General features: G+C 47.5%; 1 protein-coding gene and 2 non-coding genes across 3 annotated transcripts in view; 2 read left to right on the plus strand and 1 right to left on the minus strand.

The window, feature by feature from the left end:
- Window positions 1-983: 983 nt before the first annotated feature.
- PHGDH (phosphoglycerate dehydrogenase) overlaps window positions 984-18,389 on the plus strand; it is a 37,418-nt gene continuing 20,012 nt past the window's right edge. The window contains exons 1-3 of the mRNA XM_066268130.1: window positions 984-1,233; window positions 12,794-12,945; window positions 15,786-15,851. Coding sequence (XP_066124227.1) covers window positions 1,096-1,233; window positions 12,794-12,945; window positions 15,786-15,851 — 356 coding nt within the window. The 5' untranslated portion in view covers window positions 984-1,095. The remainder of the gene's footprint in view (window positions 1,234-12,793; window positions 12,946-15,785; window positions 15,852-18,389) is intronic.
- Window positions 15,222-15,297, plus strand: TRNAN-GUU (transfer RNA asparagine (anticodon GUU)). The gene has a single exon. It is a non-coding gene; the product is annotated as a tRNA-Asn (tRNA).
- Window positions 16,930-17,015, minus strand: LOC136332801 (small nucleolar RNA SNORD62). The gene has a single exon (XR_010730938.1). It is a non-coding gene; the product is annotated as a small nucleolar RNA SNORD62 (small nucleolar RNA).

Consider the following 18,389-nt stretch of genomic DNA (forward strand, 5'->3'; position numbering starts at 1 on the left):
GGGATTTAGAGGTACAAACATCCAGTTATAAAATAACTGTAGGGATGTAATATACACCATAGGAAATTGAACCAATAACATCATAATAATTATGGTGATAGATGGTACCCAGACTCATTGTAGTGATCAATAAATTGATATACCTTTGCAAGGTATATAAATGTTGAATCACTGTGTTGTACACCTGAAACGGATCTAATACTATTTGTGAATTATAATGAAAAAAAATTAATGATAAAAAGAAATAATCCAAAATGGGATTTTCCAATATTTCTATAAAGTGGTACATGGGAGAGCGTGTTTGTTGCGGGGTTTAAACATAGCATATAAATTAGTCTAGACTGAGACCTTATTTTCCTCTTCTTCATTTTCATTATCAGAGAGGACGGGGAGGTAGAGGAGCATACTGAACTAGAACAAACATTCTGTTTAAACGCACCAGGTCTTTGATCTTCTTTTAAAGTTAGGATTCTTACTGCAGCATTCATTTGGAACTAATCACTGCTTTGTGTAGTTTCCTATTGCTTTTCCTTATTTAACTTTCTGTGTCGGTGTCTTTGGTACCCTCAGATGTTGGGCCACCAAAGGAAAGGGACTATGTCTTTTTGATGCCCTCTTCAGCATCCAGCAAAGGGCCTTGCACATAATAGGTGTGTGTTCTATAAATGCTGCTGAGGAATTCATGAATGAGTCTTTAAGAGGAAAGAATATTGCTCTCTCGATGAGAACGGATCTTTCTCAGTTTATTTCAGATATAAATCAGCAAATCGGCATAAACTGTGCTTCTAAGTGCTCACCAGGTGCAGGGGAGGGTTTTGGCTGAGATTGAGAAATTCAATGCCAGAGAATAATAAAGTGGGAGTGAGAGGGGAACTGAAGGCTCAGAACCTCGAGAAGGAGGCGGAGTCATCGAGAGTTGGAGCATTTCGGTCCAATCAAAAGGAGCCGGGGGGGAGCCGGAGGGGGAGATATAGGGGGAGCGCGAGATCGTGAATCCTGCCCAGTTACACGAACCCGGCCGGCCAAGCAGCAGCAGCTTCTCTGCTTGGGTGTTTCTGCCCAGGGAGAGCGGTGGATTCAGGGGCCGGCTCAGCAATGGCCTTTGCAAATCTACGGAAAGTGCTTATCAGCGATAGCCTGGACCCCTGCTGCCGGAAGATCCTGCAAGATGGAGGGCTGCAGGTGGTGGAGAAGCAGAACCTGAGCAAGGAGGAGCTGATAGCCGAGCTGCAGGTAATGCGAGCGGGAGAAAGGCAAGCGCTCGGTGGCATCCTCTGCGGAAACGGGGCGCCCCACCCCCACCCCTGTGCCGGTTATCAGTCTGTCCTCGGGCCTCCTGATTTGGAGGCTGGGGGTTGGGGGGAGAGGAACAAACGGCGGCGAGCTGCAGTAAACTTTCCGTTCAGTTTGCAACCGCGCGTTTCACGTTGGCTGGCCACCGACGAGCAGTGCAATGTGTAGGCTGCTCCAGCAGGTCCCTCAGGCTGCCCGCGGATGCCAGCGCGGCTCCTAGCGCCTTGGCGCGCAGTGACCCTGGCAGCCGGGTGCCGCGTGGGGCACCGGGGGAGGAGACGCGCCAAAGTGGGGTCCCTGCGCAGGTCCCGCGATCCTCCCCCGACTACGCCCTGGCTGGTCCGGCCGTGTCCTGCCTTCCCGGGGAGGCGCTGGCTGAGTCCCACCATGTCTCGTGGCAGCTGGAAAAGCTGCGGGGAAGGCAGCAAATGTACCCGCCTTTCGTCTGACGCAAGACTGCTGCGAGTTTTCACCGTCCCTCCGCCTCCTAGGAGCTCGGAGGAAGTGGGGGTGGGCGGGGGGCGCCCGAGAGTCCCGCGCCGCCCACGCGGCCTCCGTGGTGGGGATTCAGGCTTAGTCTTTCCACGTGGCCCCGGCGGGTGGCCTCACCTTGGCCTCATCGCTGGTCAGGAATGACCAGGTTGGACTAGAATTGATCTCAGGTGCACCTAGGCAATTGATATTTCCTACCAAGTCCTTCTCAGGCGTGTATCTCGGTTAGTTGTGATAATTAGTTCAGTCTACTTCGAATCTTAATCTACCTTAGTTGTAAGTGTCCTGGGAAGTTTGGTGGCCTCGTGCAGTGAATGTCAGCTATTTTGTGAACTCTTCACTCCAGGTCCTGCACTTCTTACAGCACCAGCACCCCAGTATCTACCCCAACCCCAATTCCCAGTGTAGCCTCCTACTAATCTCAACCAGCCTCAGTCCCCTCCACCCATCGCTCCTCTGGGGACCCTTAAATCAAACCACGGAGGCGGCTGCTGTTATATTCACGGTGCCGCAACCGCGTGGTACTCAACAGCTGCCTGTACCCCCTTCTCTGGTGTTGTATCTGCTGCTGTGATTCACCATAGACCTTCCTTCACCCTTCTCCCCTACGTCATCTGTCCTGGTTTTCACCCTGCCCTATACTCGGTAGTTTCTGGCCTGTCTCCTGCCTTCAGGACCCTCGTAAGCTAATTAGGGAGCCTGGCCAAGGGGCAACTCAACTGAGGCCATTGATCAGCTGAGTGGTAAAGGAGGCCATCTAGCAGTCGGCCTCTGACTACTCCACTGCTGAAGTGGAGAGAAGGGGTGATCAACCTGGACAGGATAGGGGGCAAGGGCTCAGGACCTGATCCCTAGAAGCAGGGTAGGTCTAGATGGAAGGCAGGCCTAACACTCACCTCTTCTGTTGGATGGATGGTATCAATAACCTTGGCTTTGGGCAATGGCCAGAAGGCATTGGAGTGGCCTCTAGCTCAGCTTCTGACCCTCACCTCCACCAGATCACTAGAGTGAAAAGAATGGCCCTCTTTTGGGGCTCTGTAACTTTTTTATGGAAATTAGAGATCCTATATCCCTGGGGGGTGAGGGGGAGAGGGCCAGGGTGAGTGCGAATTGAGAACAGGAGCCCTCCTCTGGGTTGGGTGAAGCTGGGAAATCAGCCAGCTGGGTGCTGGGAACTGAGCTGAAATGGTGAGGCCCTTTTAAAGGCACTGCGAACTGGTGGGCCAGGAGGGCTTTCTTGGCTAACCACTAAGCATGGTTGGGCTGTTGGGAAGCGCTCAGCCTTCCTGTCTGTTTTTGTAAAACATTCAGTTGGGAATGCTGGGTAGTCTCCTTGGGAGCCCACTGGAGGGTCCCTCCAGTCTGCTCTGTGCCTTTTTCTTCTGCATGGAGAGCTGTCTGAGTTAGGGTCCCTGCCCTCCCCCATTTAAATCTTTGTAGTATTGAAGAAAGCTCCAACACGTTGCCTGAACCAGGCCTGACTACCTGCCCATTCTCACTCCTTGGTATTCTGGGCAGGCAGTTTGCTCTCTCTCTCACTTCCCCAGAATAGTCCTTTTCAGACTTGAAGCAAGTCACAGCTAGTCCATTACTGGGTAATGAAGTCAGTTTAATGAGTCATGATTCGCATTTTAAAAAAACAAAATGAGAAATACCAGAGAATAGTGCAGATAGTAAGGCTAATATTATGCCATGAAATTTGTTTCAATTAAGTGTATAGTTGTGGGGTGTGTAGGAGGTATGTGAGTTTAAAATCACAACTTAATCATGTGTTTCTTAACTGTGAGCCTTAGTCAAAACAGTTTGAAAAACATTGGCTGGAATAATAAAGCATCTTGTTTGGAACTCACAAAACTCAGACTGTATACCCCTTCTCTGTCAGCAGGTGCCACATCTTTAATATGCAGAAACATGCAAATCTTACCATGGATCAGTGGCTTTTATACTCTAACCAACAATCAGAAGTTAATTTTATATCAGAATTCAGAATACACATACATGTGTGTATACACACAAACTCATGTTTCCTGAAGTAATACCTTTATTATATGTGATGCGTTCACTTATTTGTTTCATTCAATAGCAATGCTGCAGAGTCCATTAGACCACATGTTCATGTTAGTAATGCATTTAACTTATTGAAACATATTTACACCTTTATCTCAGAATTTTAAGAAAGATAAGGGAATAAATTTCCATGCATGAGTCTTTTGAAAGGCTCCTTTAAAATAGGCACTTCTAGCCTGTGCCACCAGGATTTAGTTTGCAAAAGTGAAATAATCTCCTACTTAACTAGGATCACACATATTGTGCAGAACAGTGCCTACCTGTATCCTGTGTGGCTGCAGAACATGACCTGGAAGTGTCTTTGACTTTCTCTAGAATTAAAGTCAGAGGCATGAGCAATGCTAGAATCGCCTCCAAGGCCAAGCCTGCCCTTGTTGGAAAAGGAAGCATGTGTGAACTTGAGGACTGGGAATGGGTTTCCAGTGCTGAGTTAGCAATTTGTCTGGAACAGCCATAAATCCAGCAGAACAGTGGCCTGCTGTTTTCCAGCTCAGAGGCGGCTGAGCGATGGGACTGGGAGGAGGTGTGCCTGTTCCAGCTGGTGCTAGTATAGGCACTCGGCAGTTGACAGTGCCCCTGGGAGTGCCAAAGAGGACCTGGGGATGCAGGATAAAGAAGTCAGAGTCACAGCACACGGAGAATGAATCTCATTACAGAGGGTGTGCGAAAGGCTGTAGTTTGCTACATGAGTAGAGGAGAGGAGTGGGCAGCTTGAAGCCAAATCTTGGAGGAATGACATGTGGCCTTAGAAGAGGATGGTGCCTGGGAGTGCCGGTATTTTGAGGGATCTGCAGGAGATTGGTTGACACGTCATCTCTCATTAAATATGTGCTGAATGGTCCTGCCGGTGGCTCAATGGATAGAGCGCTGGCTGGTATATGGACATCCTGGGTTCAATCCCCAGTCAGGGCACACAGAGCAACAATCTGCTTCTCCTACTCTCCCCCTTCTTTCCTTCCCCTCCCACAGCCAGTGGCTCCGTTGGTTGAGTGTGACCCTGGGTGCTGAGGATAGCTCTGTTGGAGCACATCAGTCTCAGGTGCTAAAAATAGCTCAGTGGATCCCCATCAGTGTGCATGCTAGACATCTGCCTCACTATCTCCCCTCCTCTCACCTAGGAAAAAAATGTGCTGATTGATCAGGAAGTGATGCAATTGAATGAAGCAGGGGTTGTGGAAGGTGTCAGAGGCCTTGGAAGCTAGTGAAATCTGGCCACATGGGGTGGTACCAAGGTCTGCAGCCTGGGAGTCTCCAAGGGCAGGTTGTCCTCTTGGTACACATCCATCCATACTGGGTTGACTGGAGACGCTTTAGGCTTCTGGCTTCAAAGAAAGCTGGTTTGAGGGACACCGTCCTTGAGGGAAAAGTGGAGGCTGCAGGGTGTATCTCCCTAAGGCAGTGGTTCTCAAAGTGTGTGCCAGGGTGCACTGGTGCGCCCTAGAAGATTTCCAGGTGTGCCTACGACCTATAACAGAAGACAAGAAGTAATTATCACCCTTATCAAATCTCAAGTAGACTGAGTGCCTCCTCTGTGCCAGGCACAATTTTAGGTGTAAAATATAGACTGGTAAACTAAACCAAAATCCCTGTCCCATGGAGCTCACATTCCAGTGAACCTCATCATGGCACATTTGAAATACAAACTCAAAACTCAGTGTCCTAGCCCTGGCTGGTTGGCTCAGTGGATAAAGGGTTGGCCCGGCATATGGGTGTCCTGGGTTCTATTCTTGGTCAGGGCACAGAAGAGAAATGACCACCTACTTCTATTCCCTTCCTGCTCTCCCTTTTCTCCCTCTTCCCGTCCTATAGTCAGTGGTGGCTTGATCAGTGATTCTCATAGTGTGTGCCAGGGTGCACTGGTGTGCCCTAGAAGATTTCCAGGTGCACCCTATGGTATTCCAGAGAAATATGTGCCTGTTGGGGACCAAAAAACCAACAGGGTTTTTGGAGTTTAGATTTTGGGGGGACAGAGGATGGGGAATTGGCTGTAAGCTGACAGTCTGCCCAACCCCCCACCTCACTTGCCTGATTAGGTTGCAAAAGGCTGTTAAGCTGTGGTGCTGGATTGTTTACACTACCCCCCATGTTCCCGGAAAAGACTGGAGGCAAGTTTTTTCTATCCTTTGTTTGGTGTAAAGTTGAGATGATATGTATGGTGGGGGTTTCCTGCACTCAACACAATTAAAAGTAAAAAGAGAGGAATTCTTCAATGTATTGACAAGGAAATGAGAGTTTGCCCTTCAAATATATTCTCAAACATTGAAGAAATCGCTAGGACACATCAGGCTCATGTTTCTCATAAACACAAGAATGAAAAAACACATTTGCGCTGAGACCTGCTGAATATACTAAATCTTACTAAGAATGTATCTATATATATATAAAAAGATAACTTTTTAATCATTTTCTTATTTTTAACCCCTCTTTTGTGAATTCTAAAAAGCATCACTCAAAAAATATAACAAAATGTTTTTTAATGTCAGAATAAATTTAATTTTGTCATATTTATTTCATTTAATTACCATAAAAACACGCTTGGACTTTATATTTTTTTCTTTAATATTTGACTTAATTATTATAACATATTTCTCAGAATTTGTATATAGTGTGCCTGCAATTATTTGTAGGATTTTAAATGCACCCCAACTTCAAAAAATTTGAGAACCATTGCCCTAAGGTGATGATTCTTCCATAGGAAGAGGCTAAGCTGGTTAAAAACTAGTGCTGTTTGCCCCCGTGGATAGCTTGGTGGGTTAGAGCCTGAAGCACAGAGGATGCCAGTTCCAAAACCTGATCAGGGCACACACAGGAACAGTCTGATGTTCCTGTGTCTCTCCCTTCTCTCTCTAAAATTAATAATGAAAACAAAACACTAGTGCTATTAAGAAAAAAACACCAAATAACAAGGGGGTGATGGCAGGGGAGCCTGCATCCTCCCCCACAGCCGGTCTCTTCAGTGGGAGGTAGATACCCATGGTTTGGGGAGGGTGGGGCAGCTTTAGAGAGAGAGCATTCTACCTATCATCCCTTTGGGACCCAAAAGGATGATAGGTAGAGTGTGGGGAGTGGGACGGGGCCTGAGATGTGGGCCCAGAGCTTGGTATCAGAGGCAGGGTGATGAGATGATGACTTTTTTGGTGGTCCCTTCCCCCTTCTTACTAGTTGAACTTTGACCTTTGGTCCGAGGCTGATCACTTTCACAGGAGGTTCTATAGTGTGTTGCCAATAACCTGAAGTGCCATTGCTGGTGGTAAATGAAAGCACTTGAAAAATGCGCTCCCACAACTGCGATTTGTCTCCATAAAGGTTATGCAGTTTACACTCCAATTTCCCTATGCTTTCACCAACACTGAGTATTATCAAGTTTATTTTTGCCAATATGATACCTGAAAATACCACATTCTGCCCCCCCAATAAATTTTTGTTTTTTGTTTAAGTGAGAGGAGGGAAGATAGTGAGACAGACCCCACACATGCCCTAACTGGAATTCTCCCAGCAACCCTAGTCTGGAACTGATGCTCAAATCAACCAAGCCACTTTTAGCACCTAAGGCTGACACGCAGACCAACCCAGCCATCCTCAGCACCCAGGGCAGTGCTCCAGCCACTGGCTATGGGAGAGGAAGAGGGAGAGAGGGGTTAAGAGGGAGGGGACGAGAAGCAGATGGTTGCTTCTCATGTGTGCCCCGACTGAGGTCAAACCCAGGAAGTCTATATGCCAGGTTGACGCTCTATCCACTGAGCCAACTGGCCAGGGCCTAAATTTTTTTTAAAAGCATTGTGTTTTGATCTTTTGAACCTAACACATGAATTTGTTTTACTACAATCCCATGGCAATTTAAGAAGTTCCCTGATTTGATATGACTTTCTAAAAATCAGTTCACAGAGATGCCTGGCAAAGAACATATTAGTAATCTGAAAGTAAATTTAAAATTATGTGTACATAATGAGAAAATGTTAAACAGGGTAACACTCTGATTTGAGAACAAGGTAAACTGGCCCTAGCAGGCTTGCTCAGTGAATAGAGCATCGGCCTGGCATATGGATATCCTGAGTTCAGTTCTTGGTCAGGGCACACAGGAGAAGCGCCCATCTGCTTCTCTCTCTCCCTCTCCTCCTTCTCTCTCTCTTTCCCTCTTGCAGCCAATGGCTCTATTGGTTCAAGCATTGGCCCCATGTGGGCGTTGCAGGGTGAATCCCAGTTGGGGCGCATGCAGGAGTCTGTCTCTCTATCTCCCCTCTTCTCACTTAAGAAAAAAAAGAAAAGAAAACCAGGTAAACTAAGAAAGATATATTAAACTATTATTGACAAGTTAGCTTCTTTATTTTTTTCAATTACAATTGATATTCAATATTATATTAGTTTCAGGTGTACAGCATAACAATTAGACATTGACTATATTCCCTATGCTGCACTTTACACCCCTGTGACTGTTTTATAACTATGAAAATACCACAAACGTTTTAAAATTTGCACTTTTTTTTGGTATCTGGTGTTTGAGTTTTTGTAAATTACTGATGATCACTTTGTTAGTTCTTCTATAAACTGCTTACTTATTATATCTTTGCTAGGTTTTTTAACTGGGTTTTTTTTTTTTATCATTTAAAGAACTGAATTTTGGCCATGGCCAGTTGGCTCAGCATTAGAGCATCAGCCAGGTGTATGGAAGTCCCAGGTTTGATTCCTGGTCAGGACACAAAGGAGTAGCAACCGGCTGCTTCTCCACACCTCCATCCCCTTCTTCCCCTTCCACAGCCATGGCTCATAGCTCATGGCTTATGGCTCGAATGAGCAAGTTGGCTCTGGGGCGCTGAGGATGTCTCTATGGCCACGCCTCAGGTGCTAGAATAGGTTTGTTGTCAAGCAATGGAACAGCAGCCTCAGATGGGCAGAGCATCAGCCCCAGACGGGTTGCCTGGTGGATCACTTCTCAGCGCATGCGGGAGTCTGTCTCTCTGCTTCCCTGCCTCTCACTTGTTTGAAAAAAAAAAAAAGAATTGTAGCCTGACCAGGTGGTGGCACAGTGGATGGAAGTGTCGGCCTGGGATGCTGAGGACCCAGATTCAAAACCCCAAGGTCACCAGCTTGAGCATGGACTCAAGCTGGCTTGAGTACAGGCTTACCAGCTTGAGTGCAGAGTCGGCAGCTTGAGCATGGATCATGATTCCATGGTCACTGGCTTGAGCCCAAAGGTTGCTGACTTGAGCCAAGGGGTCACTGGCTCAGCTGGAGCCCCCTGGTCAAGGGACATATGAGAAAGCAATCAATGAACAACTAAGGTGCCACAACTATGAGTTGATGCTTCTGGTCTGTCTGTCCCTGTCTGCCTTTCTCCCCCCCCCCCAAAAAAAAATAAATAAATTGATGTGTAGAAAGTCTTGACCATTTTCTTTGAAGGATCTTTATTATGTATGTTGAAGGAGTTTCTCCCCTGTCACATCTGTCACTTACTTGCGTTTAACTGTTTATGGGATCTCTTCCATATAGAATTTTAAATATCAAATGTGATCTAATTTGTATTTTCTTCTATGGTTTCTGGGATTTGTGCCTTGCTTATAAAACTTTCCCATCTTGAGATCGTAAAAATATTCCCTTACATTTTCTTCTAATGCTTATATTTAAAAAACTTCTTTAATTCATCCGGATCTTTAAAAATCTGTAGTGAGGCAGGAATGAAATATTTTGCTCCTTACATTTTCCTAATGCCATTTATTATGATACATAGGTCTTTTTACCCCATCCATTTGAATTCTGCCTTTATTATTTTCAAAAGCCCCACACATACTGCTTGTCTAGTGACTATTTGGTCCTATTGATCAATTTGGCAATTTCTGAACCGTTTTTTCTCCTGGCTCCCTTGCAACCTGTTTTCCCCTTTGAGGAAACTCTTGCGTGCTCACATATGTAGATTTTAATCCCTTTGTGACAGTTAAGAGAAGGGATTTCTGTTGCCTGATTTTTTTTTTATAAATAAATTTTTATTTTAATGGGGTGACATCAATAAATCAGGGTACATATATTCGAAGAAAACATTTCCAGGTTATCTTGTCATTTAGTTCTGTTGCATACCCATCACCCAAAGAGAAATCGTCCTCCGTCACCTTCTATCCAGTTTTCTTTGTACTCCTCCCCCTCCCCCTCCCTCTCCCCCTCTCCCTCTCCCTCCTTCCCTCCCCCCCTCCTTCCCTCCCCCCCCTAGCCACCACACTCCTGTCCATGTCTCTTAGTCTCGCTTTTATGTCCCACCAATATATGATGGAATCCTGCAGTTCTTGTTTTTTTCTGATTCACTTATTTCACTCCGCCTAATGTTATCAAGATTCCACCGTTCTGCTGTAAGTGATCTGATGTCATCATTTCTTCTAGCTGAGTAGTATACCATGGTGTATATGTGCCCCATCTTCTTTATCCAGTCTTCTATTTTTTTTACAGTGATTAAAAGCCTTAAGCAAACTCTTGGCCAATACAGCAAGAATCCATAAAAGAGTAGTGTCCTTAACATGTTCACCAAGTCCAAGTTGGCCCCATCACCATGCCAATCCCTGAAAAATGCAACCCAACCACAGTTCAGTCTGTTAGGAGCTGTCACAGGGAGCAGGAGTCCAGGAAAAGTCCACATCCAGGAAAAGTCCGCATTGGTGCCTGATTTTTAATCATGTGACTTGTTCAAATATTTGGGGGAGGATGGTTGGGGTGGGGAGGATGGTGAGGGCCTCTCTAATCACTGGATTCATTTATTCTGTGGAGTGATTTACTGAGTATCAGCTATTAAAGCAATCTTTGCTTTGAGATGTAAAATATAGATGAGGAAAGCAAACTCTGGGTCAGAGAGAGGACATCGAGTGTGAAACAGATGCTGAAATGGGGAGGCGTAGTGGTGGAGTCCAGGGTTGTTTGCAAAGATTTCATGGAAGGGAAGTTGATTGTTCCTTGAAAAGCTGGTGATATATGGCCACCCAAGGGGTCCTTTCTTTGGAGCCAAGTGCAGTGGACTTGAATGGGGGACAAACAGCAGTGTCCCCTTTCTGCCCAGGCATTGGCTGATGGTCAACTAGGGAGGCATTCAGAGTCCCAGGTCTGGCTCAGACCAGATGGGGTGATCCCTTCTGTTTCTCTAATTCTCCCCATGCCTTTTACATGCCAAGGTCACACCACACATGTGTGATGGTGAGTTCTGGTGTGTCTGTCACTGTGAGTTCCTTGAGGACTGGGGCTGTGACTTACCTTGTGTTGACAGGGTCAGTACCAGGCACCCGTAGATGGAGGGAAGAAATGACGAGAGGAAGGAAGGGACATTAGCAGCCCTAATTTTGTTGAGACCAGATGCTTGTAAATGTTTCTCTCAGTGTCACATTTTGCAGTTTAATTTCAGAATCACAGATAAGCCTGACCAGGCAGTGGTTCAGTGAATAGAATATCAACACCTGGGACACTGAGGACCCAGGTTTGAAACCCTTAGGTCGCCATCTTGAGTGCCGGGTCGCTGGCTTGAGTATGGGATCAACCCTATAGTTGCTGGCTTGAGCCCAAAGGTCGCTGGCTTGAGCAAGGGGTCACTGGCTCAGCTGGAGCCCTGTAGTCAAGACATGTATGAGAAAGCAATCAATGAATAACTAAGATGCCACAACTATGAGTTGTTGCTTTTCTTCTCTCTCCTTTCCTATCTGTCCTCCTCCCTCCCTCCATTCCCTCCCCTTTCTCTCGTTAAAAAAAAAATTATAGATAAATAAATGGGTTTGGGGTGCTTGTGAGAGGTCTTGCATCAAGCTCTCTACTGTCAAGCACGGCCCCAACCAACTCTCCTGAACAGTCGCTGTAGTGTACATGTCATTTCTCTTCTTTCTCTGTGTAACTTGTCCAGATTCGTCCCTGGGCTCTGGGCTGTGCACAGTTAATATAATGGGTCCCTTGCTCTTGAACCAGATGCCCATTGGCCTTTTTGTTTCCAGAACTGATGTGGGAAAGAAAGAGTGTTCTTGTGGGATCCAGCCAAGAGCTCTATTGAGGAAAATGCAGACTTCCACTCATGGGAATCAGACCAGATGTGAGTGGGAACCGACAGGCCATCTGTCCCAACCCTCTTATTATACAGATGGAGACCAGCCTGGGGGTGACATGACCGACCTAGGTCTAGAAACCCAGCCGCCTGACTCAACTCTTAAGCTTGCTGCTGTGTGACAATGCTTGCTCCCTCCTTCCCCACCCGGGCAGCCAATTTGGGCACAGCATGTGCTTGTCCACCTGCTCCATCTCCTGGGGATTCTCATTGAGTGTTTGGGCAACAACGTCCTTGTTCTGGGAAGATGGCCTGGGATTCTACATGAACTTAGGAAGACTGTCTTGGGGTCTGGCTTAGCCTACAGGGCTATGATGACTTTCGAAGGTCTTATTTTTCACATAGGTATTATTTTCAGTCTCCTATTGCCCAGGTTTCTGAGCAATTATGGACCAGTTTAATTGTTCTTCTTGCCTTACTTTGGTCTCTATTTTAGGAAACCTTTTTCTTCAAAATTTTTGTCTTTCATTCACTTAATTTATTCATTCAGCCAATCAGCATTTATTGAGTGCCTTCCAAGTACCAGCATGGGGCCTTCAAGGTAGAATTAGATTCCACCTCTCCTATAGTTGCTCAGGGTCATTGGAGGCGGTGATGTCCCTTGAGCAGCGCCAGCTACTGTGCCAAGTGCCGCACCTGTCCCATATCGTTGCCTCCTCTTACCCAGTTGAGGAGGCTGAGGCCCAGATACATAGTCATAAAGGATGAGCTTGGATTTGAACCCAGACCTCACTGTGGGGTATATAAACGGTACACAGATGCACTGCTCTTGCCTTGAGTGTCCAAAGTCAGCCAGCATTTGGGAGCCCCCGCTTTGGGCAAAGAAGCTCTAGGAGGTCTTCCAGGTCAATTCTGTGGACCCAGCTGTTTCCTCTTCTGCCTCAGGACTGTGAAGGCCTTATTGTCCGCTCGGCCACCAAGGTGACCGCTGATGTCATCAATGCAGCCGAAAAGCTCCAGGTGGTGGGCAGGGCTGGCACAGGCGTGGACAACGTGGATCTGGAGGCTGCAACCAGGAAGGGCATCCTGGTCATGAAGTGAGTCGTGGAGGCCGGGGGTGGGTGTGGAGATGGGCCTTGGGGAGGGGGAAATAACTTCTTTTAGAGAAAGTCAGGTCAGAGTTAGAAGTCTTCCAGGAGGAGGCCTGGTCTAGACCGAGTCCAGATAGGTGGTCCATGCTTACAGCTTAGTGCTGCCCAAGGGTTTGACATTGAGACTCTCTTTGAAAACTCAGTGCTTCACAAACCCACCCCACAGATGTTTGTACATCTTCAACCTAGCTTGGGAGTCAGAGGAAAATGAATTTATCTGTCTTCTCTGCTCTAGCTCTGTCCCCTCCCCACCCACTCCCATTGTCCTGCCTGGAGTCAGGTGTGTTAGTTCTATTCTTACTCTGTATGCAAATGCACAAGCTTTGCTACTAGAGTGACTCTACATGCTTTGTCTTCCTCACTGTTCAGGACCCCCTTGGGGCCAGGACCTCAGTTTCTATTTCATAGGCCAGTTGGAAAAAGGTCCCCATTGGAGTGGTTTTTGCAGAAACCCAGGGGAAAGGTCATGTCAGCATGCTAGTGCAAGGGGACGCTCATTTCTGGCTCCTGTATGGCACTTGGTGAGGCAACACTATCCCTGGTCCACTTCTCTGTCCCTTGGAGTCCTTTTCTCTTCCCTGGGGAATGTCATTGTCTTCAAGTCCTTTCCCTCCACTCCTCCTTACAGGGTAGGGGTGAATTGGCCCACAGTAGAAATGTTAAACTCCCATGGACACTCTTGCCCAGGACCCAGAGGCAGTAGCCCCCGGTGGCCTGATCCAGAGCAGTGGATAAAGTGTATTCCTGGAATGCTGAGGTCACTGGTCTGAGACCCCAGGCTTGCCCAGTCAAAGCACATATGAGAAGCAACTATTACAAATTGATGCTGTCTGTTCCTACCTCCGCCCCTTCCTCTTTCTCTATCCTCTCTAAAATCAATATAAGAAAAATAAATGAAATATAGAATCTTTTGACCTTTTATCACCTCATAACCTTAATTCCCAGAGATGAAAAGACCCCATAGGTGAAGAAGGAGGGGGAACATGTATGTTAAATTCTTTCAAAAACAAACAAAATGCCTTTAAGAAAAATAGTTTCATTGGTTGCCATCTGTCCTTTTTCTGTAAAGTGTGCAGAGTCAGCATTGCTCTGAGTATGAAGGTGTGAGGCAGCTTTCTCAGTTCAGAACTTACTGAAGGATAGGAAGAGAAGCCACACAGGTGGAGATAAAAATAATCGCTTTATTACTAATAAAAGCCAGGTTTGTTGGGCATCTTGGTGAAGGTCAGTGGGCAATGGGCTGACCTCTGCCTCTTTTTTTTTTTTTTAATTATTATTATTATTATTATTATTATTCAGTGAGAGGAGGGAGGCAGAGACAGACTTCCGCAATGCACCGTGACCGAGATCCACCCAGCATGCCCATTAGGGGCAATGCTCTGCCCTTCTGGGGCATTGCTCTGTTGCTCAGCAACCTAGCGCTTCTTAGCACCTAAGGAGGAGGCCATGGAGCCATCTTCAGCGCCCAGGGCCAACTTACTCCAATTGAGCCATGGCTGCAGTAGGAGAAGAGAGAGAGAGAGAGAGAGAGAGAAGCAGAGAAGCGAGAAGGGGAAGGGTGGAGAAGTAGATGGAAGCTTCTCTTGTGTGCCCTGACTGGGAATTGAACCTGGGAGATCCACGTGCTGTGCTGATGACAGTCTACCTCTGAGCCAACCGGCCAGGGCCTGACCTCTGCCTCTGATTGATGCACCACCCATCATGGGCTCAGCCTCAGTCAGATTAATGGCATGGAGCCATGGGGGACTTGAGCTTTCTGGAGGCAGATCAGGAAATGAGAGGAGACAGACAAAGGCTGAGCCACACACATCTCTCTTAGTCAAATGAGACACTTCTCTGCCTGGGGAAAAGGGAGTTTGGGTAGAGAGGCTAGGTGTGTTTCTCTGTAGAGGTCCTTCTGCATGAAAATACAAAGCCAGTATTCCGTCCCAGCTGGGGAAGGATGTGGGCAGCAGTACATAGGAGAAACAGGGACAAACAGGCACAGTGGCGTGGGGTTTGTATAGAGAGCAGGTAAGCTCATGGAGCAGGAGAGTGTATGTCTATCGGGACAGGAGTGGGAGTACGGGGTCTGGGCCCACTGATGTCCCCCCCCTTTTTTAAGTCTATGGTTCTTTATTCAGAATAATGTTTTTACACGCATACAAGAAATACTTAAAATTACAACGCATGTCAATTACATTGAAAGGCAGTTGGCAAAACATTAAAACATATGCTTAATAGCTCTGGCCGGTTGGCTCAGTGGTAGAGCGTCGGCCTGTTGTGCAGAAGTCCCAGGTTCAATTCCCGGCCAGGGCACACAGGAGAAGCGCCCATCTGCTTCTCCACCCCTCCCCCTCTCCTTCCTCTCTGTCTCTCTTTTCCCTTCCCGCAGCGGGGCTCCATTGGAGCAAAGATGGTCCAGGCACTGGGCATGGCTCCTTGGCCTCTGCCCCAGGCGCTAGAGTGGCTCTGGTCACGACAGAGCGACGCCCCGGAGTGGCAGAGCATCGCCCCCTGGTGGGCATGCCAGGTGGATCCCTGTCAGGCGCATTTGGGAATCTGTCTATCGCCGTTTCCAGCTTCGGAAAAATACAAAAAAAGCCAAAACCAACATATGCTTAATATATAGCAATTAACTGTTTCTTTACTAAAACATTAAGGAACAATTTCTAGTAATAAATCTAACAGTTACTATAACTTTAAAAAGCAGAAATGGATAAAAAAGGTATTTTGAGATAGTGATAACTTTGATGGAGGTAACTAAGACTCATCTCATGATGCCCCCTTTTTTCTTTGCTCTGTAGCACCCCCAGTGGGAACAGCCTCAGTGCTGCGGAGCTCACCTGTGGGATGATCATGTGTCTGGCCAGGTAAGTCACTGACTTCTCAGCAGAGTCAGTCCCTCTGGTATGTCAGTTAGAACGACTCCCCAAGCGAAGTGATTCACAGAAACTTGGCGACGTGCAGACTGCTCAGAACCTTCAAGGCTGTCGGTCCTCTGCTGAACACTCAGCACACTGGTTCTGGAGCCCTGTGCTCAGGTTCCAAGTGCTTGCAAATGGGAAGGATGGCTACCCAAGTACTGCCCATGACCTAGGAGCAGGACTGTGGAGAGAGGAATTGTCCATGACCTTGCATTTCTCCTTACTAACCTTCTACTGCCTCATCCATCCTTTGTGCCTCTCTTGGTTTCCACACACGAACTTCTAACCTTTTAAGTCTTGCAGATGCTCTTTCCACCACCTTGAGCACTGTCCCACATCATCTTCGTCTAGGTAACTCTTCCTACTCTTCAAGATTAAGCTCTAGTGTTAACACCTCCAAGAAGCTGTCTGTGCCTGGGTTCCTCAGCTGAGTGGTGTCCCTCACTGATTGATCCCCCTGGTCCTGGTGACGGGGCTTACCTCTCTGTCTCTGTCCTCACAGATCTGTGTTGTAACGGAACAGAATAAAACGCCACCCAAGACGTCATGCCTACTTCTGCGTTCAGATATGCAAGGGGTCATATCTGTTGCTCTTTTAGCCAGAATTCTGAGGGTAGGGACTTCTTGAGTAGAGGGGACAGCCTCAGAGCCAGTAGATGTGACATAATATGTGTGAGTCTTATTGTTGGATAGTAAAATGATTGTGTTGAACAGAAAATTCTAGCATTTCTATGGTCAAGGGGAAGGGCATGGAGCCAGGGACAGGGCAGGAAGATGTCTAGGCCCCTTGTAGAACCTTGGATCTTTTTTTTTTCTTCTTTTTCTTAATCTCTCAGTCACTTTCCTCTTCATTAATGGCGTGGAGCCATGGGGGACTTGTGCTTTCTGGAGGCAGATAGATCAGGAAATGAGAGGAGACAGACAAAGGCTGAGCCACACACATCTCTCTCAGTTGAAGGAGACACTTCTCTGCCTGGGAGAAGGGAGTTTGGGTAGGAAGCTAGGTGTGTTTCTCTGTTGGAGGTCCCTCTGCATGAAAATACAAAGCCAGTATTGGTATCTGTCCACAGTGGAGGGTCAGAAGCATCTTTTGGAATTGCATCACTGTGACCTTGGATTCTTAAACCGGCAGCCAGGCAGCTGGGACTCTTTACTTCTCTACTCAGGCCTGCAGTCTTATGGGGCTGAGAAATGACTGTTTCCTTTTCTCCAGACCAGTCCTTCCTCCTGCTGGGGATGATCTGCAGGGGTTCACCTTTGTTCTAACTCTTCCCTCAGATTTACACCTGAGATCTTAGGTATTCGTATAGTAAAGAGAAAAGGAGGTTAGGGAAAGAGGAACAGGGACAGCTTCCACAGCAGAAGGGACCCAGCCTGCAAGGGGTCCTTGAGTTGGCTGTCTGTGTCTCCCAGACCGTCTGGGCTGCACATATCTTCCCTGGACAGGTGTGGAAGTCTGATGTGCTGATGTCACTAATGCTATTAAATTCAGTGGGGGTGTGTGTGTATGTGACTGTAGGTGGTGGAAAGGCTTGGGAGCTAGGAATAATTTCCCCCTATTCCAGGACCAGCTTCATTTTAAAATGTCGGTAAAGTGCAATGACTTAAAGCAAGCACCCCAGTCTCAGTCCCTCATCAAAATGCATCGAAACTAAGAAATAAGTACCCTTTAAGAAGGAATTGCCATCTCTCATAACTTGTATGTTTAACCAGACTGCGCTCCGAGCAGGGCAGCAGAGGTGGGTTGGGAGCCAGCAGAGGCAGGCAGGAAAGTTGAGGGCCCTGGACCACGTGGGTGCAGAGGCCCGGAGTGCGCCTCACTGCAAGGGACTGGGAACAGATGGCAGGAGAGGGACCATGACACAGAAGGAAAGAAAGGAGACCACAACAGATGCAACTTCCCGTTTTGTCCACTCTGCTTTCTCTTGTGAGGCCACTCGGGGGACCCCTCGCCTACATCATGGTCCCCCAAGTCTGGCTCAGGGGGCTCTATGACCCAGTGGGTACAGCAGCTAAAGGGAGGGTCTGGGGACTCCTCATGCCTCATGGTGCCATGTGTACATCTGAGACTGCACCATGGGGTCAGGTGGGAGAGATCAGGAAGTGAGGGAACTGTGAGGAGGCCGTGGGGGTGTTGGGGTAGGAGCTCATCACACTGGGTGAGGGACTTGTCTGGCAGGCTTTGCTAAGAGAGCACTTACTCAAGGCAAGGCGCTTTCTGTAATTTCTCTCCGGAAATGGGAAATGCGACGTGATGGGCCAGAGCAGGGAGATGGAGCTCCTCACCCAAAGCTTGTTCTTTGCACTTGGCTGAGTTTACTCATGAGCCCATGGAACTCTCACACAGGAGAAAGCCCTGCCTCAGGCAGAAGTCCTGTATCCTCAGGCGGATAACCTGGAGACATGAAAGAACTTCCTATAAGAAGTCAGTGAAGGCCCTGGCCGGTTGGCTCAGTGGTAGAGCATCAGCCTGGCGTGCGGAAG

The sequence above is a fragment of the Saccopteryx bilineata genome, chromosome 3 (genome assembly GCF_036850765.1).
Source record: "Saccopteryx bilineata isolate mSacBil1 chromosome 3, mSacBil1_pri_phased_curated, whole genome shotgun sequence".
Lineage (NCBI taxonomy): Eukaryota > Metazoa > Chordata > Mammalia > Chiroptera > Emballonuridae > Saccopteryx > Saccopteryx bilineata.